At 31.6% G+C, this 22385-nt stretch overlaps 1 protein-coding gene across 2 annotated transcripts; it reads right to left on the bottom strand.

Annotated features, from left to right (window-relative positions):
• Window positions 1-6198: 6198 nt before the first annotated feature.
• On the bottom strand, window positions 6199-9143 carry LOC137811502 (protein SHI RELATED SEQUENCE 1). 2 transcript variants are annotated; one of them, XM_090298604.1, is made up of 3 exons: window positions 8907-9141; window positions 7737-8430; window positions 6199-7021 (listed from the first exon to the last, which is right to left on the bottom strand). In XM_090298604.1, the coding sequence occupies exons 2-3, from the start codon at window positions 8347-8349 to the stop codon at window positions 6672-6674; spliced, it is 963 nt and encodes a 320-aa protein (XP_090154730.1). In that variant the 5' UTR covers window positions 8350-8430; window positions 8907-9141; the 3' UTR covers window positions 6199-6671. The 2 variants fall into 2 exon arrangements, with proteins under 2 accessions (XP_090154730.1, XP_068469387.1); XM_068613286.2 differs by having other exon boundaries at window positions 7737-9143.
• Window positions 9144-22385: the final 13242 nt, after the last annotated feature.

The raw sequence follows: 22385 nt of genomic DNA, 5'->3' as shown, positions 1-22385 counted from the left end.
CCAACAATTTTTCTTATCCAAGATAAATTCGGAACTCATGTTAAGGAGTATCCCTGTTTCAGTATTGTCTAATCACATATACATGATTCAGAGTGATGAGAAGTTGTGAGAGACTTACATCTAATTTGGTATCAATTTTTCGTATCATCCTAATATTGGAGATATAGATAAACTAACATCTAATGTGTCAAAAATATATCAAGTCAAAAATATATCAAGTGTTAGTATCTGGTGTTATACCATGTTTGTATGTGTGATAAATATTTTTTTATATTAATTAATTCATCTTCTGTCACTATTATAGTCTGTACTTTATATGGGAACAAATTCTATTGCAAATAGTGGTGAAAGACAACTAACTTCTAGATGATTACATATCTTTATTTTAATTTTGTTTTTTAACTTTTTTTAACATGAGTTATAAAGTTCATTAAACTTTTTTAATAAACTGTTTTGTTAAATTTGTACAAAATATGGGTACATAAATAACTATTTACCTTACCTATAGATTAAGATAAGGTTATAAATACATGAGTACAATATCTTTTAATATGGTTCTTGATTTATGGTGTCAATATTTTATACATGTTAAATCTGTAAGTGAGTAACTTAGGCTTACATTAAAAAAATATTTATAAGTAATGTGTACATATGATTTTACTTACATATTTAGTAAATTTTATATAAATTTGTAATAATTGATAGATAAATCAACAATTCATATTGATAGAAGTTCATTCGGTGAGCTACGCTGTTTTTTAATTGCAAATAAAACAGTTAATATTAGAACTGTAATGTAAAATGTATATTAAATAATGTAGTATTATATTGTTTGATCCATAAATAATTTCTCATGATAAAGACAAAAGTATTATTTATTTCGTTATGGATGTAAACTCAACACATCTTAATATTGAAAAGAAATAAGTACAAAGTATAACAAGCTTCAACATTAAGTGTAAAAGCTAGTCATACTGAATAAAGAAATATTGTTAATCTTATCTAACTCATCACATTTTTGTTGGTTAATTAGATTAATTTTTTTTATCAGCATTAATTAGATTAGGTTATTGGATACGTTAATTCCATTCAGTACTTACAATTAAATCTAGTTTAAGTAAGAAGTCCATATTTTTAAATATGACGAATCTCCAACTCAACTACATAATTCATATACATAAAGAAAACAAATTTTGTATATCTAACTAATTATTAGAGTATTATTTTGTAAATGTTATAATTAAATATTTCATATGGCACCTGTTATTAAAGTACTTTTTTTATTTGGTACATTATTTTTTAAGATTGCACTAAGAAAGTTGTACGATAAAATTGTAATTATTGTTTTGATATCATAAAATTCGAAAAAATTATTGTTTGTCTATATTTTTTAAATACTTTTGCTAAAAAGTTAAAGAGATTTTTTTTTAAATTACTAAATCCCATAATTCCAACATAACTCAATGATAATTGCTTTAGATTGAATAGAGTTATTAAGTAAGATAGAGAAACTCAATTTAATAAAATATAAAATTAGAATAAATATAACCAAATGAATTTAATTGGATTAAATAAAAACTTATTGTGAAACCAGTCCCTTTAGATGTAAACTAGTTCTTCGTAAGGTCCATTGATAAGGACTTTCAAGAAGATTAATGTACCTTATTTCTTTTCAAAACTTAAACTTAATAGATTATCTTGTATTCTTTTGTTTTGATAATGTACCTTAGAACAATCAAATCATGTATATGTAATTATAATTGTTAAATAATAGTAAGTAATCCAAAAAAGAGTAACATTTTATATATTGTTCATTCTTAAAACATATTCTCTCTCTCTCTCTCTCTCTCTCTCTATATATATATATATATATATATATATATATATATTAAAATACCTCATGTTTTTGCACTTTTATCATATCATACTATCGATTAAACCTGTCATTTTCTATCTTTTTTCTTTCTTGCTAGTTATTGAATAACACTAATTATTAAGAGGTTGGAAATGTGTGCCAAAAAAGATCCAATAAGTAATATTTGATAAATGAAGAGATAGGTTTTTAGTCCCACAGAGAGCAGCACCAATACAGTGCTAGATAAATGGCTGACAGAAGAAGAGTTATATTATGAGATAGGTACTTATGTTGCATTGTATGTGCTATTCTATCCTTCCCCATCCATAAAATGAACACACTTAACAATTCTGCACAAACATGACAACACATGCACATGATCAAAGCAATCACCCCCTCTACACATTGACCACTGTACACAATTCATCAACACAAATTAATACGAGGCTTTCTTTCTTACACACTATTTCGACCTCATCATCAAACCTACTCCTAGCCCCATTCCTTTGTAAGGATAACACATGCTTCACTTGAGATTTTTTTGGTCCGGGGGACATAGACACATACACACACCATCCATCCCTCACTAGACAACACACGCAAACATTTTGAAGAACAAGAGAGAGTTGCCTGAGTCATCCCTAACCAACCAGCACAAGTCTTGGTGGGACCACCAAAACTGCTATGCACAGTGTTGAGACCACCATTCCATTATGGTGCACACTAGGCTCCTATGCCTCTGGCTCACCCTATGGTACTGCCATGCTGCCGCTGAAGCAGTACGAAAACATAACCCACCCATTATTCTGCAAGAAGCCCTAGTGTTCATTAGATTTGGGTTCTTTGGTCCTGCTTTACAAATATCAAATCAGACTTCCAATTGCTTAGACCTCCTCAGACGCCTTACTTCAATTGTACTACAATTATTATGGACACGTGAATTGTGTAGTCTATTTCAAACTGCTCAATGCCAGTAGTGTGGCATCTGTTTTCACAACCTTTTGACCATTTCACAAAATATATACTTCTGGAAAACAAGCATTCATAGCAGCAGTACACAACACCGTAAACCACTGTGGCCTACAACCAAGTTCAGTTTTAGCTTAAGTTTCTTCTCCCCCAACCGGCAAGTGTTTTCTTTTCAGTTTTCAAATGCTGGGGTTAGATCACAGGCTACCTATCAAATCAAGGTGTGTATATCCTACAATTCCCTCAAATGTCAGCTTTAATACTTTTTTCTTTATATGTATGTAAACTAACTTGTATGATTAGTGTATCATCAAAACAACCTTTTATTCTTATTTTATTGAGTTTATTTTTAATAGAGAGGAACATGTTAGGGCTAAACAAGAACTACCAAGTTAAAATCATTTATTAATCAAAATAATGGATAGAGTTGAATTGTAATATCTACCCCAAGATTCATCAATGAACACATTCAAGTTTATTCCCTTGCTTTCAAGTTGGCACTGCCAAAGTCCACTATGCTGTTGTACTCTTTATTGCGTGAAAAAGAATACGAATCCAAGAAAGAGGGCAAAAATTTAAAGCGGAGTTTATAGAGATCAGTTCGCCACTATCAGCCACTTCCAAGACAATTGGTAAAGTGGTATAACTATGTTACTAAAGTCAAATAATAGAATCCACAAGTTCTTATTTATTTAGTCTTTCATTTTGTCTACAAAACATAGACGTACATATACTACATCTTTTAATTGCTTTTAATTGTTAAATACAGTCTTCTCCCTCCTGATGATATCAAACAACCAATTTGCATCTCCATTAGTGCATCTGGTTTTATTTGTGTAATTTCATGAAAAAACTCTTAACAACAAATACCAGAAAAACCAAAGCAAAAGTGCTTTTCTACTGCTCAATACAAAGTTGTGTCAAAATTTAATATCAAACCAACTGTATAAATTTGAACTTATCTCTCTTACTGTAGACAATAAATACATTAGTTGCACCTATTTTAAAACTTATTAAATAATATTCACCATGACTATTATTCATTAAAATAATAAAGTGAAACTCCGGAATCGAACCAATATACATTGGTGAAGATGAATGCTCATGTTAATTGTAGGGATAATTGTGTTTTACAGTTCTAGTTTGATTAAATTCCTTATTAAAAACACGTGCATCCCAATAAAGCAGGACTGAAAAACGGAGGAAGTGAATAAGGAGTTACATCGGCAACTAAATTTGGAAAATAAACTTTTGGGTTAAGTTGGTACGAGGAAATTCTAATTACACTACTTCAGGTCAAACATACATTTTACTTGTATACAGATGTGGTTGCATCTGATTGCTACCAAGAATTTAAGTCCACATGGTAGCTGCCATAACATGTATTTATTTACATTACGAATAGGACTCAAACATAAATTTCATAAAAAAAAGTATAATAGGTACAAGACAAGGTGAAACCCACTGTACAAAGAAGAGATATTCTACATTAATTTTGTTTTTCAAGAATACAAGTTCTATACTCCAATTACTAAATCAAATAGTGAATTGCTGTGAGATTATTTTGATAAGAAATGCTTACACGACAACAACATTAATAAAGTCTATTATAATTTTTAATAAAGTCTACTATATTTGGTATTGATTATTTTCTCTCATATAACATTTTTTAACAGTAACCTATAAATAAACATATGTGACAGTAACATACTTTTAACATTTTTACTTAAACATCTAATTAAACATCTAATCTAACAAGCATGATAAAAACTTTACAGACAGATAACCTTGGTTTATACAGTAATTTTATACATACATACATACAAATAATTCCATAACGCTCATTTCATAGATAAAAACAAAAACTTCTAATAAAATCCAGTGAACCTTGACCAACCAAACATGAAATAAAATTCAAGATCACAACCTCTTTGAAGTACAAGAGAGAATATTAGCATTAAGGCTTAGATTTTGAACACTTAATTAACTTCAAACTTTATATGCAAAGGAAGACTAACCACTAGAACCAATGAAGTGTCAAGTCCCCCAGATATTGAACTTATAAACTATGTAGTCAAATCCAAACAGAAAAGCTTTTCAGAAACCAGAGACAAACTAAAAGAATCAGTAAGATCAGAGATATGTCAGATTCCAATACCTTCATGCATTATTCGTCATAAGTGACTTTTCATAACAGATTTCTCTATTATCATCGTCTACATTAAGGATGGATTCATTCAAAATTAATTATATTTTTCATGCCTCCAATATTACAGATAAAAATCTATAATAAGTTGCTAATGTTTGAAAATCTATGAAAAACTCAGTAATAAAGAGTAGAAATGGAAAAGGGAATATTACAGAGATGTAAGAAATATTTATATAGAGAAAAGAGAGTGAATTGCAATAGATCATTGTATGTTAGAAATGCAAATAAGTTTCGGAATAGAAAATGAAGCCTACATAACTCAAAATCATAGCATATGGAATGTGAAATATTTTCATCAAATGGATGTAAGAAATTCTGTTGAAAAAAATAGTAATGATTAGAATAAGTTAACTTTAATGACTTTCCATGTAGAACTTGCTATTGGAAAGAAATGCTGTTTAAAAACATTAAATAAAATGCAATTTAGTATTTTCTCTATCCTCAAGTTTTGTCTGCCTTGTTCCTCCTATGTCCAACATTTAAATAAAAATCATGTTGAACAAAAAGTAAACAACAAGATATATTGAGTGGCACACAACATTATAAAAAGTTGACTATCCATAATAGGTAGTTATTATCTAGAGGTTATTTGGTTGTCTATAAAATGTAGTGTAGGTAATTATAACACATTTAGCGGACATCTCATGGAAAAACTGAATTACATGACACTGATCAGAGAGTACAGGGGTTGGCAGTCATGAGATGGAGAGAGCATGTAGCATCACAAGTTTTCGAATCCTGCTGACATCTTAACCTTTCCCTTTTGTTTTACACATTTTAGTGTTTTTGGATCAAGCAACAATTTGTTTTATACCATAAGCTATACTCATTAGACATAAAATGGAGTGTTCGCCTATATACGTATAGTTTGCTGCATGTGCATTAAATATGAGCATATTGATTAACAATATTTCCTCTTTAGCAATGAACGTCACATCTGTGCAAATGTAGATTGAGTAAGATGTTAGAATTACAGCATCGCATGGGAAATAGGGAGAGAAATCTTTCACCTTTTAAATTTGAATGTTCATGCATGGTTGGAACCCCATACCGGAAAATGAAAATTTTAATTTTAAAAGATAAAAAAGAGTAGAGATCATCTTGGAGAATTTGTAAAGATCAAGATTGTGTTTGTAGTTGAATTTCAAACGGGCAAGCATACGGATAAACAGAGAAAAAGCAGCTTCGTATTGAGAACAAACCAGACAGCTGTGATATAATTCAACAAACTAATGCAAGAATCAACCCCTAAAACCATCATAAAAAAAGAAGAAGACGGAGAACAACCCGATATTAGAACCAGGTGTCCATTAATATCGTACAGAGAAAGATACAAATAAAATAACACTGGCTAACGAATTGTATATCCTTACTTACCAAGAATGATACATTTTCAGACTAATTAAGCATTGATCATTTGCATTTGCATAAAAACAAAACACGACACGTGTGCATTTTCTTTTTTTCTCTTTCTTCTTCTCTTTCCATTCTCTCCTACTCGAATGAGCATCAATTTAAGACTACAAGATGATCATAAAATAGTGGAAAAACAAAGTTGGCGAGTGAAGATGCAGTAAATTAAAACATAAAAACAACATAAAAATTCTGTTTGTTTGCTTTGTTTTGGCTTTTGTTTGTTCAAGATCGTGGGTGAGGGAAGAATTGCGTACCGCTACCGGGCATGAAGGTGTTAAGAGGAGCTGGATACAAGGAAGAAGAAGGATCAAGGAGTGGCTCTGAGACAACAGCACCAGTAGTGAGGTTCAAACCTCCAACCCCAGTGGAAGAGCTTTCCCCATTACCACCCATGTAATTACGGTTACCTTCTGGACCATAGTCATATAAAATCCCTTTGAACACATGCCCTCCAATGTTCACAGCAGTTGAGTATGCATACTCCTCATCCGCCTCGTCCATCGAGCTCACACGTACGCACCTGAACTCCGCAGAAGATCTCACCACCGCCGGGAAATTAACCTCCTCTAACCCTTTTTTTTATAGGGTAAAATGTGTAGAGAGAGAAAGTAGAAAAAAAAAAAAAAACAAGAACAAGTTAGATGCACTTTAGAAGCAGAAGCAGAAGCAGATGGATTGTGTTTGTGAGAGTTAACAAAGGAAATAGAATCTAAGTAAAGATACTGAGACAAATACATATGATAGAAAGAGTGAAGGTGAAAATGAATGTGTAGTGTTGTGTTGGTATGCGCCAGTGAGTGTTAGCAAAGAAAGGAGTACAGTCAGTCACGCAGAGAGAAAGAGAGTAAGAGAGAGAGTGAGAACAGGTTCTTCTTCACTGTCAATCTAATCGTCAGGTCAGGGCTACTAAAATAACAGTGTTTCGATAAAGAGAAAGGAGAGAAAAAGAGAAATTTTGCTTCACACACGCAATCGATACCGTCCTTGTTTGGATGTATGCTTCCAAAACTTTCTCAGTTGCTCCATATATCTTTTCAGAGAATTTCCCTGGACGACTCTCCATTATTCTTTTCTTTCACAACACATACACGTTTCCTTTCTTTGCTTTCCTTCCCTTTTTCTCTCTCAAGAGTCAATCACTCAAACTGTGAGGTGCTTGTGGTAGTCCATGTAGCAGTGTGACAAGACGAGACAAGTAAAAGATGATGATGACGAAGAGAAGAAGATATATTGTATAAGTGTAGTAGTGCGTAGACTATAGTAGTAGTAGTGATATATAGTATATACCTGAGGAGGAGGGATTGGAAGGCAAGCGAGTGCAGGCGAGAGAAGAGGAGGTGGGGTTATTATGATCCCTCTCTCTCTGCCTTTTCGGAAGCTCTCCAGAACTTTCAATGTTTTGTTGTAACGTGGAGAGTTGTTGCTGTCTCTCGCGACGGCGTGAAGCCGGTACCCATGTGCTCTTGACATGGGTTTGGCAATCGAAGCCCCGGCTCTTGCAGCATGTTCTGCACCGCATGTGAGGGCAATCTTTTTTAGCTTGGTTTCCACAATCTTGACAGCTAATCCCACCGCTTCCACTCCCGCTTCCTCCTCCCACCATGAAGCCGGATCTCGATGAAGACTGATCATCGGAGATAGGCCTGCTGGGTCCAACACCAACACCCAAGGCGGAGTATAGATCTTGGTGAAAGAGGGGTCGTGGTTGTGGAGGACCCTGGTCCATAAAGTGTTGCTGCTGCTGTTGGTTCCATAGCTCAAAGCCACCGCCTCCTCGGTGGTGGTGGTAAGAAGAAACGTCGTCATTCTTGTTGTTATACCAGTATAGGGTATCGGGAGGGGGAGGAATCTCCTCTTCGTTGTTGTTTCCTCTACCTCCTAGTGAGAAAATACCCGCCATTCTTCTGCCTCCTCTACTGTTTCTGTCCTTCGAAAATCCATATCAAGAACAATACCTCGATCTTCAACCAAACAACTCGCTCTACACACAATTATAAATATAAATAATTAATAATAATTAATTACTACTATAAAACACTCCAATCTTATTAATTACTACTATAAAACACTCCAATCCACGACAACAGCTTCTGCTTCAATTAATTCCCTACGTTCTGAAATTGGGAGAGAGAAGGTAAGAGAGAGACAACTACACAACCACTAGGGATCTTTTGTTTTTTTTTTTTTTAAGTTAAAAAATGTTAGGTTCTTGTATGGTTGTGTTGTGTTTCTCTCTCTTTGTTGTTCTGATATGGATTAAGTTGTGGAGGCAGTAGTAATAGGTGTTGTGTGGTGGGTAGTTAAAGAGAGAATTGATTTGAAGGGTTGTTGGTGGAGGACAGAGGAGGAACAGTGTCGGGGCAGCGTTAATCGCGCCCTCAACTCATTCTCCCTCGGCCAACGCCAAGGTGCATTAATAAATTAGAGCGAAGCAACAATCACAAAAGCGTGATTTACAGCACTGCAAACGCCGCCATGCCTTCTCTGCTGTGCTGTTCTGTGCTGTTCTGTGCTGCACCTCTAATTTAAGTTTCCAATCCCATTCTCCTTTATTTGTTTTTTCTCTCTCTGATTGTTGGCGTGAGTTTATGAGAGCCCTTTTTTTTTTCTTCTGACCACTTCTCCTTTTGTGTCTGTGGCCTGTGATGTGGTTAAGTAAGCAACTTAGCACTATCACAAAAACAAACTCACTCCACACTAAGTAACTTAGTACTCCTCTCATTCTTTTTTATCAAAAACAAAAATTCTAATTCTAATGGAATGGATGTCATTCATCTCATCTCCACCGTCCATACTACTTCCCATCATCATCCTACGTTCCATCTTCTTCCACGTGTCATCTCAAATACCTTTCTGCGCCCCACGTCCTTTTCTACCGGAAAACCCGCTTCTTTTTGTGACATATTGTCCTTTTTATCTTCCTTAATTTCTAGCATTATTATCCTTTTTATTTATTTCTCTTCAAATTCTTCTCTTCCCTCTCTACCTATCCATTTATATTTATTACTAATTACCATTACTTCCCATAGATAATACCTATCTACCTCTTAAAATTATATGATATGCTAGGCATTGGTTTATTTAAATTTTTGTAAGACTGGTTTATTGTGAGACAATGACATGAGTATAGGTATGCATAGAAGGAGTATTGAATTAAAAGAAACATTGGAGTTGGAAGAAATTTGTGGCATTTCCATAAGGGAGGGTTTGGTTTTCCTATGGCAATGAAGGAATGAAGTTTGGTGTAAATAGTTTATTGAGGTAGAGAGATTTTGGATGGTGAAAAAGAGGTAACTTGATCGGGTTTCCATAAAAATAATCATGTGGCCTCAAACATTATGTGTGGATGAAGGGGAACAGAGCGCCACCACATCGTGATCGTACATGTATTCTTTTTTTGTATTAAATTATGATTTGAATAAAAAAGAGGTAGCTAGTAGAATGAATGAATGAAGTGAAAGGGTTTTCGTTTGGTGTTGAAGTGAAGAGTCCACAGATTGTTATAATATTATGGAGTGACTCTTAGGTTTATGTGAGTGTCTCCTTAAACAATGTGCAATTAAGAGAGGAGAAGAAGGGGGTTGACTCTGGTGAGTATTTGGAGGAGGGCATTGAAGGTATGTGGGAACGCATGATGAATAGTTTAATGAGTAAAATTGGAGTGGGAGTGTGATGATTAATACAGTTAGAGAATTGAGAGAAAGGGAAGGCGCCGACCTGCAATACCAGCGCATGACCATGAGACCATGAGACTGATGCCACAGACTTCCACCCCGTACTCTTGTTTATTTGTATCTATACTCCCACCATGCATCACTGCACCATTTCCATCTCACCTAAACTCAACCCTAAAGTCTATTTATCTTTCTCAATTACACACTTCAATTACTGTTAATCTCCTCTACAACTTCTTTACACTATTCTCTTCTTTCATACAATACTACTAAAAAACTTTCTTTTTCATAACAATACTCACTTTACAAATTTTTCTAAAGCTCACATACTTAATTAACTTAACTCATATTGAAAAACATATTATACTCATGCATGCCAACTTTGTTTAGAATAAGAAAGCTGAAAACTATGAAATTTACTAATGAATTCTTTTATATAATTTTATTCAGATTTGTCTTTATTGTTTTATAATCATTAAACATCTTTAATTTATTTTTATATTTTTAACTATTGTGACTGGTAGAGAAGAGATCAATATATTTTAAATATCCTCACTAATGTTATAGATAAAATTAAAATATATTTAACCAAACAAGGTACAAATTATTTGTTAATTATTTTTTAATTATTAAAAATATTACATATTTAAATGGTTACACGTAAAATTTTCTTATGTGTCATTTATATACTTGATTCATTAATCAATTATGCAAATTATAATAAAAAAAATATTTGTTGATATTATTGTAACTTATTTAATGGAAGTTTTCACACTGATGTTAAAATTCATAAAGAAAATTATTTAACATCTATTTCCAGATCAGACAGAAAACAAATTGAAAAGTTTATATGTACTCAGAGCTTAGATTCCATAAAGATAGTATGATCAATAGCAATCTTTTAAAGATAATAATGGAATCACACATGAATATTAATTTCAGTGAATACAAAACATTACTGATTGAACAACCAGAATGTGGGGTTTAAAAGATACTGCTACTTACAACTTTTATCCAAAGAATTTTATTCATTTATTAACCGAATCTCTTTCTCCTGGATATAGATAATCAGAAAAGACTTAATTTAATTTTGAACATTTCATTTACATATATTGTTGTGGATTGCAAGTATGTCATTTTATATTCATTTCTCACACTCTCACTGACTCACTCTCTCTTTCTCTCACTCTCTCTCTATATATAAGATAGATATTGCTTTTTTATAAAATAAAATTAATTCATACACTTTGGATAACTTAAATGAAATCAACTTATACAACTAGTTTTTGGTATTTGTTTGATATACATTAGGTATTAGGTGAGATAAAATTTATGAACTCTTTTACAACGAGTTTAAAGAAAGAGCATCAATCTAGCCAATAATAAAATCAACATTAATGGCCAACTAACAAAGTGTTAGTCAAATGATACATTATTACATAGCATTAGACTAGCTAACACTTATTGTGGATTGATAATTTAATTTTCCTAACACTCTTAGCATTGATGCTAAAAATAGCTTGATGGTTTTCTTCCTAGGTTATTTCATGAGATTGATACATGCTCCAATGCTATTTCATGATTTCTTTATCCTGAGTTGGTTTTAATTTGTTAGTTTCATTTTTCAAGGCAAGTAAAAAATATTAATGTTTTAATTCATTTCATACTTATACTTTTTTAATTTATTTATAATTGCTTTCATTTTTTTAGTGTAAAAAACTTTAGTTTGCTATTGAAGCCCATAATTTTCTGTGTAATGCTTTCAAAATTGGAAAATAAATGTTTTTATAATACTTCAACAAAATTATATAATGAAATAATAAATTTATAAAAATTTGTATCTACAATATATATAAACTACTTTTAAGTGAGTAAAAAATGTCTTTTGTGAACAAGTCCAGTTTCAAATAATTTAAAAAAAGAAAATATACATGTATGGACCACTCATTTTTTGAATTATGTACGTGTATCATGTTACTTTACATGAAAATGAAAGAGCATAATCGTTTTGTACCTTACAAGAGGACTATGAACCAGCAATGCAGTGGCTCAAGTGTTATCAGCAAGGATTGTAACCAATATTCAGATCTGAAAGGTAGTTCATATACATTAGTTGTGTCTGAACTTATAAAAGTAAATGAATTATACATGCATGTATATATAATAAGGATCAGGGCATAGCTAGCTAAACCTAGGATGGTCCTGTAAATACTAGAAACAAATTATTCATATAATGGTATAGATAAGCTGTGAAAATTATTGTACTGATGATGCGTGTTTGGCTATATTTTAGTTTCAGTGTCACTCACCAGTACCAAATGCTGGTACTAATTAATTCACTCTGTGTCCTTTCTTTGTATGTTTATATGAGGTTGGAGGAATTTAAACTTTTATATTTATATAAGTTCATCCTTCCTTTTTCTACATTCACAAATTTACTGCTTTATATTTTTTCCCCGTAATTAGTTATGTCAATTTTCCTTTATTAATCACTGATGAAAAATAAAAGATTGTGCCATGCCTTTTTAAGTTGGCTATAAAAAAAATTGAAAAAAGAAATGCATGGTAAAATTTCTATAATTTTTTGCAAATTTTCTATTTCAGTGTGGAGAAAACATAAGTAGAAAGTGTTTTACACATCGACTGAATGACTAAGCAGTGTCATGTCTTTGCTCCTCTGTTGTGACTGGTGTTCACGCCTTCTTCCACACTGGTGTTGTGCTATCGTCACTCGCATTCACGCCTTTATTTTGTTCAAAATACTTTAGATAACTTATTATACTAGGTTCTTTAAGTTGAAATAGACAATTTAGTTAATATATATATATATATATATATATATATATATATATATATGTGTGTGTGTGTGTGTGTTTTATTATTCAAATTGTTTGACTATAAATTATTTGTTGTATGACTGATCTTGAGTTAACTTTAAAAATGAGACATCGATTAATTGAAAAGGAGACATACAATATAGTTTTGACATGTTAGTTCTTAATTAAATTAACTGGCAAAAAAATTTATTTTTTATTTTTTTAATACATAAAGTAAAGCATTGATTAACGTAAAAAAGGTTATCTCAGCCACCTGAATCGATTTAAAAAATTATCTTTTTTTTTTATGTTTGTTGATGATTTAAACTGACATAAAGTAAAGTTTTTACATCATGTAATTAATCAACATAAAATAGAATTTTTTTACCTCACATAATTAATAAACGTAAAATATATTCCTTTTAATTATACATGCATTTATATGAATTCTTAAACTAATGTAATTTCACTTAAATAATGAAAAGTAAAAAAAAAATATTTTACACTAGGTTCTAAGCATTTAATCTCCAATATTCCAAATAAAACGTTATATCTAACATTTTATATTGTTAACATGATTTTTTCTCAAAATTTTGTGTGTATTGTATTTTGCCCTATTTGATTAAAGATTGGGTATAAGAATCTTGATAAGATTTTATGAGGGTTGTTGAATCTCTTATCATGTATCTTTGAGGATTGGTAGTTGTTTTGTAGAGTAATGGTGTTGAGCATGTTGGTTTGACCATTTTTGGGAGGACAGTTAGTTGAGTTGTGGAGCTCTAAAGATTGTTTTCTCGAGATTGTTTTCCCTTAGTTTGGCTAAAGATGCAAAGGTGGCTGAGCTTGGAAATTGGATTAATGGTGTTTGGGTGTGGTACTTTGTTTGGCGTAGATCCTTTTTCGAATGGGAAAAGTCTTTGGAAGAGCAGTTGGTTCAGTTGTTGCAAGGGACGAAGTTGGAACTGGGGAAGGAGGATTGTTAGATTTGGAAGGTTGGGGGGATCCAAACTTTTACGGTTAACTCAGCCTATGTTCAAGTTAGGAAGGATATAGTTGGTGAGGTCTCTCCAGTTTACAGTAAGTTGTGGAGGTGCAAAACTTTGCCTTCTGCTTTGATCACAATTTGGAGGGTGATAGAGAATAAGGTTGCTACAAGGGTAAATCTGGTAAGACGCGGGGTGGTGATTGAGAATCCCTTGTGTTGTTTGTGAGGAAAGGTGGAAGAGTCGACCAATCATCTGTTTTTCGTCTGCGACTTCGCTTGGCGTGTTTGGTGTCTTTGTGTTAAGTGGCTAGGCGTGTCGTTTGTTATTCATAAGGATCCTTTGGCAAATTTTTTACAGTTCAGGTTATGTCAGTCTTCATATTCGGTTTGTGGTGCAATTTGGATTGGTGTTGTGAGTGGTATTTGGAATCATAGGAACTGTATGTCCTTCGATAGGGGAGTGGTAGATGCGCTCGAAGTATTCGCCTTGGTACAGGTAAAAGTTTGGTCTTTGATTTACGCAAAGTCCTGTTGTGCTTCCTTCGCGTACTTTAATTGGGTTTTGAACCCAGTGGATTGTATGAGGATGGTTGTTTAATGTTTTCATTTGGTTAGTTTGGCTGTTCCTTAGATAATCAGGTAGGTGTTTCTTGGTAGGAGTATGGTAAGGTGTTGTGTTCTTTATGTATAAGGGGTAGACCACCCCTGAAGTGGTTCCCATTTATTTATTTTTTATTACTGATAAAAAACGATAAAGAAAGATCTCACTGGTGGGAGGTGAAGACCTTTTTGCATTGCCAATGGTTTACGAATAAATTATGTTATGGACCTTTCATTTTGGTAGTGTTGCTCATCTTTCTCTATCTACTTCAATTCTTTTTCATCACTCTAAAATGTATCTTTATTTTATTTATTATTTTTTAATAAAAAATATAATTTTTTTTCAGGATTTATAAATCACATTAGTGTTTACACAAGTTAACTTTTATCACAATTTATTTTAATTCAATACATAAATTAATTTCGTTGGCAATATTATAGTGGTCTCAGATTCAACAAATTTTTATTCTAATAAAGAATCAAACACACATTTTCCCATCACTATAATTGATTTCCAACACAAGGATATCTAATCACTATCAACACCTCAAGTTAATTAATTCATTAGCAAATTGATGTGTTTTTGTAAGAACTTAATTAATTGACTTTCAAGAATTATTTTTATGGCCTTTAAGAAGTTTAGTACGAGAAAGTTGATATTCTATTCAAAGCTCTTCAAATTTATGTCAACAAATTTCACCACAAAGCTTATCAAAATAAATTTTTTATTAAAGTAGACTATTTATGATACAATTTCTAATATTCAACAAAATAAAAAGATATAAGTTGTGACCATATGATAATTACTTAATTGAATTGTGTGAGAATGTCTCACCTCAAGTTCATTCATTGAGATTAAGATTAAGAAAAGAAAGTATATTTAAATTGTTATTGATTTCGACTCTTAAGTGATGTGAAACTATTGAACGTGTCAAAATAAGTACGTCAGTCAAGGTCCATGGGAAACAAGGTTTGTTTTTTGAATCATTTTCCATTCTCCATGGTAGCGAGGATTATTCATCTTTAGAACCTCTTGTCCATGGTCGGTATTAATGTTCTGACCACAAAGTTTGTTGTGATAACATCATTAGGGTCAATTATCATAACTGAGGTCTTGTAAATTTTAAAGCTTAGACTTTCGTCATGATTTTTTCCTTAAACAGTGTCTCCAACGATAAAGGGTGAAAGATACATTTAATTTTTTTTAACTAAACTTCTAAACGATGTGAGATTACTTGGTGAAATAAATACTTGAAAAAGTAATTATACCTGGAATAAATACTTTAAAGAGTAATTATATGTGTGTAAATAATGTTTGATAAACTATTTGCAATAAAACTTTAGAAGATACAATAAATATAACTTCCTAAAAAGTTTTAAAATATAAAACTCATAAAGCACTAATTAAAGAAAAATTATGGGTAGTGTCTTTTGTCTCTAAAAAAAAAATGAACACGGCAAGTATAATTTACCCTAAAAGTAATCAAAGAATTAAAAAGATTAGTAGTTTCATACAAATATTCATTCCTCCAATTTAGAAAGAGAGTTGAGAATGGAAAATGTGTACATATATAGAGATAAAATTATCTTTCATATATATATATACTACAAGAAAATCATGAAATAGAAATCAATTTGTAGAAACTAAAATAATTAGTTACAATAATAACTAAATTAGAGACCATTTTAAAAATTAAAAGAAAATTTGGTTTTTAAATTAGTTTATATTATTTTGTATTATTGTTAATTAGAAACTAAATAATTGGTAGTTAAAATCTTAGTTGCTAATTAGATGCCAATTTAGAAACTATTTAACAATAATAAAAAATAATAGAAATTAATTTAGAAACATTTTTTTTTTAGTTTCTAAAATGGTTTCTTTTTAATTTCTAATGTAACTAATTATTTTGGTCTTTAAAAATTGATTTTTATTTCATGATTTTCTTGTAGTGATATATATATATATATAACATTTTTATTTATTTTTATTTATGTTATTATTTTATTATAATATTTTCTACTTTCTCTTTAACCAAATTACTTAAAAGGTCATGTTTACACATTTTTTATTTACCTTTCTTTCCTAGCACTTTTTTTCTGTCGCCATTGTTAATTACCTACATGTGTAATTTCACGTCAAGAAAGTTTCAATTAGTGTAAATTGAAATAGTTTATTTCAATATCACTTGCATTATTTCACTTGGGTTTTCAAATTTGGTGAATTTTCAAAACCAAACCAAACACACACACAAGTGAAACATTTACCATTTCATATGTCGATGTCATAGTGATTCCATTGGTGTTGTGGTTAATGAAGTCTATCGGAGTGTAAGGGACAGATTTTGTTTTCTATCTCTGGTATCGGACAAAGTACGATATACCTCTTCCAAGGCTCCATCCACAGTGAAACCACCTAGCTTCTGCAGACAGGTGAAGGCCAACCATGTTATAATAAAAAAAAAAAAAAAGAGGAGGAGAAGGATGTTTCCTGTAACAAATGCTATTATTTCCATCTCCATGACAGTGTTTTTCTGGATTTTATCCAAATTAAGTATTAGGAGAAAGAACATTCCAACATGGGATGCTGTTTTCATCAAATATTATGCTAACTTCCACTATAGTTATAAATTAATTTGCACACAAAAAGTTTTGTTTTTCAATAAGTTGTTAACAACTTAGGTGTATTGAAATACACATTGAAATTCTATTGAAGCAAAAGCTTCCATTTTTTTTTTGCTGTCATATAGACAGAAACACACACTTATTGATATATGTTCATATATGTTGGAAGTTCGGTCCGTATCGAAACCATTAGTAGTTAGTTTTTTATATGAAAGACATATTTTTGGACATAAATGCAGTGAAACCTTATTCCTGTAGCGGAATAGATGGAACGTTTACTGGTTTAGGCAACAGCAACTTACTGTTATGTCGAAAATAGCATTGATCGATCTGACAAGCTCACGTCTTGTACCACTGCTTCCCTGATTGGTGGTACAAAGTTAATTAGTCCAAGGACAAGTGGACAACACAGCTACACTATGCCTCTTATTATTGACAGACTCATTACTTTTATCTGTTTATGTTTATGCACGTACCACTCCTACTTGGGATTGTCATTAGCCAAACTCATTTTTCTTCCACAAGTCAAATCTTTTCTTAAAAAGATCATAATTTTAACTTACCAAAACATTTTTTTTTCACACACTTTCTAACATTGCAATGCATGTTAGACAAAGTAAGTAAATATGGTAACATAAGCCAATATCTTAGATCCTAATTCGTCTCTATAAGTAGATGGACTTGGATGATCTACTAATTAAATTAAAGTAAAGCAGAATGATACGTAAGGTAAAAATGTAAAAAAAAAAACATTATTTACGCACAGAATGGTTTTGAAGTGTAGAAGGGTTTGTTGTGTTTATGAAGGAAGCAGTGTGTGATTATTGAAGGGAGAATATTTGCTGTGAAAAAATAAATTGACATGTATGTAGCAGGAGTATGTACGTAGCAGTACGTAGGTGGAGTTAGATTAAAATGTTTAAATTATTATGCATGTTCCCTCATCCGTCCATCTCTGAATCTGTGTCAAGTGTCACCTACATATGTCCATCATGAAGGCAACAATTTTGTACGGAAGAGAAGACGTTGTCTCTTGATGTCCGTTTTATGACGAAACTGACCTTGTAAAACAAACCTGTGTCAAGTTGAGTTTCTGTTGTTTTTATTCTTATGATTTCTTCATTGAGTTGAGATGCGTATATTTCAATTTCAACCAGGGTAATATGTCACTGTCAACTTTACAAATAATCACAGCTGGCGTGCTACACAAGCCAAATAGTAATTCAACTCTCTCTATATATATGGGGTTGCCATGCTGACACCATCCACCGCATCATCTTCAAATGAAATAGGTCATAACATTTCTTCTATTATTTTATATTTTTACTGCTTTTTATTTTATTTTTTATCATTTTCAACATGTGTTTCAATTATTTCACCTTAACCCTTTAGAAAAACTAATTTAAACTTTTACATCCTTAAAACTAATTATATATATATATATATATATATGTTTAAACTAACATAAATAAAACATATTTATTTAGATAGCATATGTAATATTTTTTTTCACATAATAAATATAGCTGTTCATATATATACATTTATATGAGTAGATTAATTTAAAATATACTTTACTCAAACTGATTATATATATATATATATAAATATATTCATCATATTATTATTAATATTTTATGTATGCGACTCAAACAATTTCAACAAAAATATTTGGCACATAAGAGTATATTAAATTTTTAAACATAATTTTTTTAATTTATCACCATCTGATTTCTTAATCTATTTGATCAAACTAAAAATTTGATATTAATGAGTCGTGAACATACTCATATATAAGACAATAAGACTCACCTTCAACCTAAAATCTTAAGAAACCTAAAATCTTAAGAATAAGTTTGGGGTCAACATGAATTCTAAGTAACATCATCATACGATGTATTATTGAATCAGTGGATAGGGGCGAGACGAAATATTTTCTGAATTTTGGAAAGTCAAAACCTTACCAAGTGCATTCTTGTAATTTTTCTGAAATTTTTAATGACGGTTCTCGCCTGAACCATCGTTATATGTGTGCTTGTGTGTAATCTGCGACAATTCCTCATGAACCGTGGTCATAAGTGTGTTCTTGAACCTATTCATTCGCGTGTACTCCTTACACTCTCACTCCACTTCATCTTCATCCTCCTCACTCTCCCTCGCGCCGCCCCTGCAACTTCCATCTGCCTCCCTCCAACATCACTCAACTGCAACACTCAACCGCGCCACTCAACCGCGTCACTCTCTCTACCATCACGCGTCCTCCATTAGCGCACCACACACCGACCAGCCCTCCTCCTTCTTCCACTCCTTCAGCCCTCCTACAGCCCTCATCCCTCTTCCACTCCTCTAGCCCTCCTCTGCACGTGTCAAACCCTTGCGGGGCGAATCTAATAAACGCCCACCCTTCACCTCCGTGCGGCAACACCCACCACACACATACTGCCAGGACTGGTGCACGATGTCTCTCTAAATCCTAATTATTTTAATTAATTTGATAATAAATATTTACATGTATGTGTTGATTAGGGTTTGTGGAAATTTCATTTAGTAGATATTTGATGGAGGAGTCCTAACATTGAAGAGAAGAGTGATAGATTTAGAGTTAGCAAAAATTAGCATGAAGAAACTTCAAATGATCATAACTTTTGATAGAGAAGTCGGATGGAGACGCGTATAAAATGAAAGTTGCTCAAAATGAGGTAACGAATAACATAGCCAATATCCAAAGGGTCCACCAAAAATTCCAAAAATTCACTGTTTACTATAAATATTACTTAGGGTTTTTTCAGGTATTTTAAGGTTTTAATTCTCATACTTACACTTGTCAGAAAATTCTGAAATTTTGCAATGATGTTTCCTAGTATAAATTAGAGATCCATCAAACCATTATGATTATGATTACATTACATTCACAAATTTATTACTCATACATTACATTACATAATGTTATGTGTGTTCTAACATGAAATCTTATTATTTCAGTGCTTATTCTGGATATAACATGTTGAGTGGAAGAAGAGAAATGGTAAATGCAAAGAAACCCACTTGGATGCACCTTAAGGTAACCATGTATAACACTTTAGAATGACATAAAGTTTTTTCATATATTTATAGAACTTTTTGTAAACTTTCATATTTAAATTATGATATTACATGCATTATTATTCTAGAAATTTGATATTTTATGCAGGATTTGAGTGAGTATATAATAATAAAACATTTTAAAAAATACACTTATAACGATAGAGCCCACTAGAACCGTCTTTAAAAGCACGCCAGAAGCACTTATAATGACGGTTCCCACTAGAATTGTTGTTATAAGTGTATTTTTTATTAATTTTATTTATTTATTTGGCTGAGTGATAGTTTTTACACGTTTCATTATAAACAGTTGATTTATAACGACATTCGCAATAACAACCGTCGTTAAAAGATTTACACGTCCATAATTCTCTTTATATGGTAATTTTAACCGTCGTTAAAAGATTTTTCTGTAGTAGTGTAGGAACATGTACTACAATACATAATAGTCTAAAGGATAACTTCAAACAATTTTAAATTGCTTTCTTCACCTCTAAACAGAACTAGGTCTGGAAAGGGTGTGGGTTGTGGTAGTTTGGACTATTTGGAAACAACTTTTGATCGTTTTCCAAATGGAGTGTTAATTTTGAAAAGGTATTATGTGAGGCACAATTGAAGGTATCAACATGGATAAGGAACAAGTTCCCTAGATCAAAATTTACATATTCAAATTGGTATATTGATCCTATAAATTGTGTTAAATCGCTTCTTTAATTAGGAAAGAAGACCTTAGTGCATGATATCAATCACACACCAATTTTCACATAATCGTATTTTTTTACACATGATTTTATCTGTGTCAAAGATAGGTAGTATGTTCCAAGTGTGAAGGAGTGAAGAATAACAAAACAAACAATTGAAATGAAATATAATGAAGGAAATTATACTACAAAAAAATCAGATTTACCGACGGATTTTTATCCACGTACCTGAATCCATAGGTAAATTCAGCATTACCTACGGATATCTTCCACTAATCTGAATCCGTAGGTAAATTCAACTTTACCTATAGATTATTACCTATAGATCTCTATCCGTAGGTGAATTTTACATTATTCACAATTTTATCCACGAATTTATATCTAAAATAACTTCAATATTATTACTATTTATTAATATAAATATTTTTATTAACAATATTAAAAATATTAAAAATATAAATAATCTTAATAGTTTTAAAAGTTTTACTAATATAAATAATATTAATCATAATTATATTATTATTATTATGAATAATTATAAAATTATTAATAATATTATTATAATATGAATAATTATAAAATCATAACTAATATTCATAAATAATAATAACAAAATAATAATCATAATTAATAAATATGCATACACTAATGAATAATGTTAACATAATAATATTAAAAATAATAATATTATTATTATTAATCATATTAATGGTATTAATAATGTTGATAATATTAATAATATAAATAATATTAATGATATTAATTTTTTATTAATATTAATAATATTAATTAAAATAATAATATTATAAATATTATGAATGTTAATAATATTAAAAATAATAATAATATTAATATTATGAATAATATTATTGATCCTGCCGACAACTCAAGCGTGGAGGAATTGCCTCGTCGCTTCCTTGCCCCGCCTATGGCAACTGTGCTATCTACAAGAGTGCTCTTAGAACCTTCTCTGGGAACTTCAAATGCAACCTGCAAAATACACAGACGGCGCCTCTAGCGGCCGTTTGCACTCCAACGCTCAAGTTAGGTCACAGAATCACTAATGAAAAATAATGTGTGTAAAAAAAGTGTGTCTGTATTTCTCTCTGATTCTCTTTTTATCCCCCTCTGTGTCTGTGCCTAGCAGAATTCTATTACGCTGTTCTCTGCGTGTGTCAGAATTCTGTTATGCTTTTGTACGAAAACGTACCACAGTCAGGGTCGTGGGTGTCTGGGTTTTCTGTCTGTACCTTTCACGACACGGAGTGCACCTTTATCTGGGTCGCGCCCCTCTCAGACAACGACACGTGGAGGCATGCAACTCACATCTAACCGTGCACGTGCCATCACCTGAAGGGCTCTAGCGCATCTCTTTGTGCGCCTAAGTTATTCCCTTGTGGAGTAACTTAGCGCGTTTCTTCCATCTGGGTGAATCGCACGTTCCCAGGAGAACGCCA

The sequence above is a fragment of the Phaseolus vulgaris genome, chromosome 2, assembly GCF_051622355.1.
Source record: "Phaseolus vulgaris cultivar YP4 chromosome 2, ASM5162235v1, whole genome shotgun sequence".
Taxonomy (NCBI): Eukaryota; Viridiplantae; Streptophyta; class Magnoliopsida; order Fabales; family Fabaceae; genus Phaseolus; species Phaseolus vulgaris.
Note: the sequence above shows the minus strand (reverse complement) of the source record. Positions and strands in the feature narration are given on the sequence as shown.